General features: G+C 36.9%; 1 protein-coding gene across 1 annotated transcript; it reads left to right on the top strand.

Annotated features, from left to right (window-relative positions):
- The first annotated feature begins 2,664 nt into the window (after positions 1–2,664).
- On the top strand, positions 2,665–5,608 carry LOC139739970 (muscarinic acetylcholine receptor M2-like). Its single transcript, XM_071650571.1, has 2 exons — positions 2,665–3,555; positions 5,303–5,608. Exons 1-2 carry the CDS (start codon positions 2,665–2,667, stop codon positions 5,606–5,608), a joined length of 1,197 nt encoding a protein of 398 aa, XP_071506672.1.
- The last annotated feature ends 3,634 nt before the right edge of the window (positions 5,609–9,242 follow it).

Raw genomic sequence — 9,242 nt, 5'->3', positions numbered from 1 at the left:
GTTTGGTCTGGAAACATTTTTATTATAACTATTGTTCTCGTTTTGTGTATTTAACAACACCATCGATTATACGGATTCAAATTTTTACAGTGGTTGTTTCTATGCTTAACTCACATTTTAGAACTATTCTAAAGCGCTAATGCTGCGTTTTTGTTTTATCTGCAAATGGTAAATGATGCCTTTAAGTAAAACTTCAGCCACGGTCATCCAAGGGCTGACAGTTTGTTACTCTAAAGGTTCGCTATTCCGAATATTTATTGATCCGGAAATGGAGCAAGAGTCGTCATTTTCAAGGTTTGTTAATTCGAAAATGAAGGAAGTATTTTTCGATGGTTCGTTAATCCGAAAAGGAAATAGATGGCTGGTAATTCTGAACGTTCGTCAGTACTCTTGACACATGTGCACCATCTTTTCATTCTCGTGGTATATTGTTTATTCGTGATTCAGTTCTGTTAATCCTTATGCACGGCCTCCCTGAAAAGAGGCTTTTAGCCGTGTCGAAATAAATAAAAATCAAATCCAAATCAAACTGCATCTCTGCATTTTCATCTCAATTCTTCGTCAAGAACCATTAGGGCGTGTGTTTGCTATTAAAAAAGCACTTCGGACATCAGGTATCATAGGAACGGTAAAATGTGATTAAGAATGCTTTACCCTCTTACTTGTCTTACTGCTCACGTAGTTAAGACATTTGAAAATTTAATAACAAGTTTTGTTTAACAGGGTTTAAGTTTGAATCGTTTCCAGTTTAAAGGGGATGGCTAGTAAGTGATCAGTGGGAATCAGTGGGAATGATGGGGGATGATTGTTCCATTCCTTGTGGGAGTCATTTAAGAGTACATCATATATCTATTATTGTGTAAAAATTATTTGCTTCAGAATAGTCTCATGCATAATCAGTTGTTATTATTCAAGTAATGTGCAGTTCAATGTTTCCAGGTTAGCATGCTTGAACAGTGTCGTTAATGGGCCGTTAAAGATCGCCCCGTCACTGTATAAGCAGGCTAACCTTGAATTCAGTATCGCAATTTTCATAGCAATTTTCATCCGCAATGCTTTTTCACACAGGAAGAAAGGGAGTGATAAACTCATACGAAATCAAGATAGAATTAAAACTGCATGGAAAAGCAAGCCGTGCTACTTGCCATGGTGGTTTTAAGAATTCCACATAAGAGATATTCTTCTTTCTTTTCGTTAATTCACTTGTGCTTTCTGAGGTCAAGGACAGAGCTGGAAAGCCTCTAATTAAAAACACTCAGAAAAATGGCAAACCTATTGCTATCCGGTCCCCCTCTCTCTCCTTTCTTGAGTGTGTGTCTCTATACTCCACAAGGGCGTATACCTACCATCTATTTTTATTGATAGGATCTCACTCTTTGAAAAAACGCCATTGTTAGAAACCGTTGATAACGTCAGTATCTGCAGGAAGCAGCATGGCAACGGTGGCTTCCTTTCCTCTCTTGATATAATTCTATTCTTACAGAAAAAAAAAAAAAAACCTGGGCCAGTAATTCATGCTGGGGTTTTCGATGCAGACGAAGAATATTAAGAGAGGTGATATTTTCTTAAGTCTGATACTTGTCGTCATTTCTGACAAAAGGAAATTACAGACGAAAGTGCATGAAAGAGTGTGATTGCTGTTCCATAGTTTGCCCGATCAATAGAGGCAATTCCTTTTTTTTTTTCGTTCATTACACTTTTCGTTTAAACGCAGACTCTTAACATGCCTAAATCAAACAAAACCAAAAACGAAAAGTGTTACCAATACTTTTTTTTTTTTTGGAACGAAACAAAAACAGGATTATCATTATTATTTCAAATGGCAGCACGGTACAGCTAGGGTCATTATGGATCCTTTGTTACAAGCAACTTATTCCTAAATGATACTGTCTCATTATGACATGCCAACATAAATTCAATGTCTAATGTTGTGGATAATCCTACCTAGCCTACAGCGAAGTTCATGATAAGCACTTTAATGATAAGGGGGTCTTTAATCCTTCTGGAAGTGCATTCAAAAAGAATAACACAAGAGGAGATATCTCGGAGTTCCCTAGGTCAGCACAGCATTTTCCAACTGTCTGTTCGATAATGTTGGTTTTTGTATAAAGGAAGGTTGTAAGTCTGTCTAGACGAAAATGTTGACGGCTTTGAAACACGTCACAATGATATTCAGTCACGTGATAGGGCTAATTTACCAGTTAATAACAAGTGTGCGAGCTTTTTCGAAAGTACTTTTTAGATTCCTGCGTTACGACTTTAAGTAAGCTAGCTCATACCTTCATAGAAAAGGATTTTCATTGAAGGAGATGGTTACCACTCTTATTAATTCTAATGAATTTTGTTATCTCACCCTTACGCCACGAGTCTCTAAGTGACATTCCATTTACTCCATAGCAAGTTCTACAATTTATTGTCAAGGAAGTGAACTTCCCAGGTCTTTGTGTATAACTTTAGTAAGTCTATACTTTCAGAAGACCATGTTACTTTGCGAGGTCAAGTGAAATGCGAAGCATGTGAGTTGATGCATTTCATCTTTTGTTTGTGGAGCTGACATGATATAGATATATGATTTGACTCTGTCATTTCCTCACACTGTGGTGAAGTGAGACCTTTCTAGATCGGAGACGGAAAAATCTCTCTCAACTAAATAATCAAGACGAGATGACCATGTCATCTACGCAGACATACCCTACATTTTGGGTTGAAACTGCTCTCGACAATTCAACCGGGGTTGAAGTGTACACTAAAGCTGGAGGGTCGAAATCTTCCGGCATTTTTGGTCTCCTCTGGACCTCCCTGTATACGGCTTGCATCATTGTCGCAAACTGTCTAAATCTTGCAGCTTTTTGCGTGAACAAGAAACTTCGCACTTATAACAACTATTTCATCATCAACCTATCCATTCTCGATCTCCTCTCTGGATTTCGCCTGATCATTAGCGTTATCCATACTCACATCGGCTATTATCCCCTGAATCAGGACCTTTGTAAGATTGTAACTGGGATAAGTCGGTCACTCCTCAGTGCTTCTAATTTCGTCGTCGTGATCATCTGCGCTGACCGACATCGTGCAACCTACGACCCCATCAACCATTTCACGTCTCGCAGCAAACGCAAAGCTTTGTTTCTTAACTCCCTGGCGTGGCTTGTTGCTTTTACTTTCTGGATGATGTTCATCACAGCCTGGGAGTTCATCGACAACTTTGACAACGGACATCACTGCCTTAACAAGTACTACGCAATACCAGAAGTCTCCTTACTCGGTGTTGTTGTTACCTTCTACTTACCCTTCTTTTTAATCTCCATCCTCTACTTTCGCATATTTCTAAAGATCAGAAAGACACGGGGTGCAAAATTTGTCGAAAAGAAATTCGATGTGAAGAAAAATCTCAGTAAAGTGGTTACAGATTTTCCGAAAGACGCCACAACGTCGTCTCAGAATAATTCAACCATCGACATGGACGTCGATTCCGTCGGAGCAAATCAGTATGGACAAGATGTTGCACGGAGGAGCACCAAGAAAGCCGGTACAAATGTCGACAAGAAACCGGATGTAAGAAATCAGCTTAATCCTCCTTTTTTATAAACATTTACAGTACTAGTATGCTTGATTTCGTTAATTGTTATTTTTCATTCCTTGGTTCCGACATGACCGCGTTATACCCCCGTCACACTAATTCGGAATCAGCACGAATCAAGCAAAACCGGTCGGAATTAAGGATTTTCAAAATTCGCGCCACATTCGGGAGGAAAATTCATATTGCAACTGCTTGGTAGGAATGCTGTTTGAATACTTGGAATTCACTTCGAACCCTTCTCAAATCATTCTTGCACATTCCGATTGAATTAGCTCTCGAATGCTGCTCGAATATACTGTAGTGGGAACGCGGTAGGAATATTCAGAATGTTGTTAGAATGCGGTCAGAATTTTAGAAAGCACTTGGAATGCCGCACGAGCGCGATTCGATTGCTGCCCGAAGTTTGATGGTCGGAAGGCGCTCAAATACAGTACAATATATAGTACAGTACAGAATGCAGCGCGAAAACTTCGAATACACTTAGAATGCAACACGAATGTCCTGTGTGTGTCAAGAACCCCCGGAATGGTCTCCGATAGCGTGTAAAATGGTGACGGATCTTGCTTTTTCACCAGTCTCAACCCGATCATGATAGAGTGTGGACCCCTTGGACCATGGTGCTTTGCTACAGATTGCTGTCCTCCAGCAAGACCTCCTTGAAAGAGAGTATCTAGGCCAATTACCCCCTGGGCAATTACCCCAGACCCTTCCCTTGACCCTAACCCCAATCCTCATCCTGAACCTAATCCTAACCCCAACCCTAATTGCAACTCTAAACCTAACCTGAACTCTAATCTTTACACTAACCTTTTCACTATTTACAAGAATTTAACTGGGGGTAATAAATGTATTGTTTGCACATTTGAGCATTCTAAAATTTCTGGCAGGATTTGAGGTGCAAAACCGATTCTCCCTCAAGAGGTCAGATTGTTTCAAATGATGTAGAATGCTTCAGGAACATTTAGAATGCAATCAGAGTCCAATTAGAATACCATTCGAATGCAGATCGATACTTTTCCACTTCGAATGCTCCTCGAATGTGTTAAGCATGGTCAAAACATTCGGGCCGGCCACAAGAATGGGCCAGAATATTTATTCCAACAGCATTCCGGGTCATTTCGCCTCTAGTGTGACGGGGGTATATATTTCAGCATCCTTTATGAAAACTCTAAGCTGTCAATAACTATTAAGGATTTTAGAAAATGCTTGGCCTTAAGAAATAAGAAGATGAAATTAATGTGGTTCTTTTGAATCACAAATATACGATAAGTTTATTTTCTTGATTGTATTATTTTCACCGTCAACCAAAATATTAAAAAAAAAAAACAATCAGTTTACAATATTTCTTCTTTACAATAAATAAAGTACATATTCCAATCTTGATAACGTACAACAGCAAAATGCATCGTTTGCATTTGTTTTCACAGACCCATAGGCCCAAATATAATGCCTAACTTTGTTCTTAATTACACATATTAAGTTGGTCAAAATATGATATAACAGGAAATATTGTTTTTTCAATGTATAATATAAAAAAGGAATAAACGAAGAAATATCAATTCGAATTTTCAATAAAACTATACTATTAGTTATCGTTGAAATAAGAATGAATTAAATCAATTCAAGGAAAGTTCAAAGCTAAGTTCTTTGTCAATGTAAAGAAAAAACCAAGTATTTGACAAAATTATTTTCAGAATACCCTTTCTTGTTCCATTTTTGCAGGGGACACGCGAGTCGGCTGCCGAAATGCGGAAAGCGACACGAACTCTCTTGTTCATCGTTCTGTCATTCGTGGTTGCTTGGTTACCTCAAAGCATCATCGGTTTGATCTACTCCATCAATCCCGTACTTATCGTGCAGGGTCTACCCAGGCCTGTGATGCTTTTTTTCCCCTGGTTGGCGAGCGGAAACAGCCTTCTCAACCCGATCTCCTACGCGGTGAGCCAGCCGCTTATCAGGTCAACGCTGAAGGATCTGCTGTTTATTAATTGGAAGAATAGATCTTCACTGAAGAACGTGAAAGTTTGAATTCAGAAAAAAATTCTCCAAGAGTAACCCACAAAAATTATTCAGAGGTAAGGTAAGAAATAAATTGATTTTTACATTAAACGGATTATGTATTATTTGTGTTAATACCTATGATGAAATAAATGAAAACAATATTTGGCCTTTTAGACATTTTGAAGTTTTATAAACATAACCACAGCTCACTCATTAACAAATAAGAATGCAGTCAATCATTCTTTTAATTCTGCTTCAAGGAGAATCTTTCTACATTTAAACACTGTAATAAGTAGTAACACGCATTGTCTTTCCAATTATTTCTGATACGAGGCTTTCAAGACTAATTCAAAATAGTATAAAAATGAAGAGTTATAGGTCATACAGGCCCAATAGTGAAAATTGATCGAAATCGGGTAAAGGCTAAAAGTATGGCATAAAACTTCTGGAAAGTTGCTGTGAATGAAAAAAAAAAGTGAGCTAACGATGTCATAATCTCCCAGTTCCTCATTGATCATGTAGAAAAAGTTGACAATATTCATTTTTTTGTACCTTAAAAATGTAAACAGTATTCATAGCTGAATAACTTCAAAACAATGTTCAATTAGATATGTCAGAATTTGCTGTAGTGGCATGATTTTGTCTGAAAAGGAGAAATTTCAAGAATTAGTATACAAACTTTACTTTGCAAGTTGTGGCATCATCATTTCACTAATTTCATTATATACCATACAGTTCAAGAACTGTTAGAATAAATTATGTATTAATAAATCTTTCAATTTAACTTAAAGGACAAGTCTACCTTCATAAATCTGTGAATTGAGTGAATGGCACAATGATAGTAGAACACTTCAATGGAAGTTTGAGAAAGATCAGACAATCTGTTCAAAAGTTATATGAATTTTTAAAGTATCTGCACAATCCCTGCTGCATAAGAACACTACTACAGTGTTTGATGTCATATGCGTACAAGGATATAAGTAAAATATAAAGAGAATTTCACAAAATTTTACTTTTCGAAAAAAGTACACATTTCCTCGACTTGTCACTGACATTAAAGGGTAATATTCTTTACCCTGCCTTCAAAAAGAGGCAAGTCAAGCGTTCTTTTGTTATGCGAAATGTTCAATGTTTGTTATGTGAAAATATGATGAACTTTCCCTATGTTTTCTTTATATCGTTGTACACATGTGACATCACAAGCTGTAGTAGTATTCTCATCAAGCAATGACTGAGAAGAAACTTCAAAAATTCATAACTTTTGAACGGATAGTGCGATTTTCCTCAAACTCTCACTGATGTCTTCTACTAATATTGCTGCATTCACTTGATCCACATGTTTATAAAGGTAAACTTGTCCTTTAATATGATCACGCACATTAATCAGCGGGTTCAGTGCAACCTGTTACACAGTGTCAAATCGCAAAACTCTCCTCTTGGGTAATCCGACCACATGATCATTACTTCCAGTGTCTTTCAGTACACTGTACTTTGAATGCTAAGCTGCGCAGTCTATACTTAATGCATGAAGTACCATACACGACGCAACTTTTCCTGCAAATAACCCTATAATGAAAAGATGGAATTGCTTGCTTGGCATAGACACAGACAAAGACGGACAATGGCCATCCACAGTTGTCACAAGTGATTTAACTGCACAACTGTTATTCTTATTATCATTTATTTATTGATTTTATGATAAACATACTTAATGGTAGCTACTCTTTACAGCAAACACGCACCTTTGGTTATCGCTATTGATCTTTCATGGCTGAAAAGTAAAATTATATATAGACAATTCTAGTCAATTAGTCAAACATAAATTTATTTAACTGCGAAGAAACTAAGAGCAAAAAAGAAGGGGATGCCTTCATTCATTTTTGGAAGCTAAACACGCCCCCCCCCCCCCTCAAAAAAAAAATAGAAGAAGCCATTGTGGAACACTTTCCGAGAAAGTGACAGATAATCACATGTTCATCCCACGTCAAGTCAACTGGGCGGGCTTTTGGTCTTCTCTTCTTTCAGGTAAGAAGAAGCAACATGTTTATCAATATCAACATATATGTTTGCATGGAGGGTTGTAAGGGTTTGACATTGGTACGACCTATATTGAGTGCGTTAATGCGAGGTTTTTAATTTGCCTATCATTGCCTGGTGTAAACTGGTAAAGTTTCAGATTAAACGACACCAGGCAGAATGAAGTCCATTGTGTGAATAATTATTATGGAAAAAGAAGATTGTACAAAATTACAATGCTGCCCATGACCCTCGTATTTATAGTTTGCTACTTGAATTATTCATACTGTATTCATACTATAAAGATTAGCTGGTTGAACAGAATGAACATATATACGATGATATAGACGTCACAGAAGCGTATTGTTGACGGTCTGAATGTACTTGATGGTTTAGCAAAAAATTATGTTCAAGGTGTAACACTGGCAAGGCAATGAGCATTCATACTGATTATTTCACATTCATAATTTTTCTCGTATAATTTTTATAGTGTATCTACAGGAGGTGGCTAAGATGTGCAATCGTGTTATTGTGTAACATTATAAGATGTATATGGAAATTTGAAGGAACATAAAGTTTCAAAATGTTTTCGTCTTAGAAAGTTGCAAGACTAGTAATCTGTACGTGATGCACCAGTGTGAACGCGTTAATTACAGTGCTAAGAAATGGATCACAAGTGTTGATAGGATATTATAGCAACTGCATTGATTTCTTAAAATTCAACAACGGCAATACAATTGATGTAGGGAGGAATGAAAGAAAATAGTTTCGTAATCATCTTGTTATTATATGACTAGTTCAACATAAATCGATTGCAAAAAAAAAGAGAAAAGGTTTGCTGTTACTCTTTGTCAAATTCAGAAAGTGTGTTTGCCAATATACGCAACACACTGCTACAAGCCATATGCGGAGTAAATGAAAACTCACAGACGACGTCTTATTTTAAGGGCTTACAGTTCATTATTCTAAAGTTTCGCTATTCCGCATATTCATTGATCCGGAAATGGAGCAAGAGTCGTTATTCTGAAGGTTTGTTAATCCGAAAATGAAGTAAGATTCGTTATTCGGTAATTTCGTAAATAACGAAGAAAAAAAATCCCTATTTGGATCGTTTGTTTCATGTGCACCCTCTTTTATTTTCGTCTTATATTGTTTATCCATGATTCAGTTCTTTTATTCCTTATGCACGGCCTCGCTGATAGCAGGCTTTCAACCTTTTTTTTAAAGAAATCAAATCAAATCAAAATCAAACTGTCTCTTTGGTTATTCTCTTTAACAATTCAAGAACCATAAGGGAGTGTGTTTGCTGTAGGAGTTTAAAAGCACTTCGAACATCATGTAGGAACGGTAAAATTTATTTAAAAATGCCTTACCCTTTCACTTGTCTTACTGCTCACATAATCAGGACACTTGCAGATTTAATAACAAGTTATGCTAAACAGGCTGTAACTTTGCATCATTTCCAAATTAATGCTCTGTAGTAGGTCTATCCATTTTCTCAAACATGACTGCTTTATCTGATTTGGATTAACTGCATAAAGCGTGTTAATATCTGTCCATTTCGACTTTTCGTATCATCATGAATAGGACGCACTTATTTTTAATGTCTAACTAGTTATTACTTTGTTAATAAAGTAGATGATTC

The sequence above is a fragment of the Diadema antillarum genome, unplaced genomic scaffold (genome assembly GCF_040938485.1).
Source record: "Diadema antillarum isolate AM-2024a unplaced genomic scaffold, OU_Dant_1.0 scf00000029, whole genome shotgun sequence".
Lineage (NCBI taxonomy): Eukaryota > Metazoa > Echinodermata > Echinoidea > Diadematoida > Diadematidae > Diadema > Diadema antillarum.
Note: the sequence above shows the minus strand (reverse complement) of the source record. Positions and strands in the feature narration are given on the sequence as shown.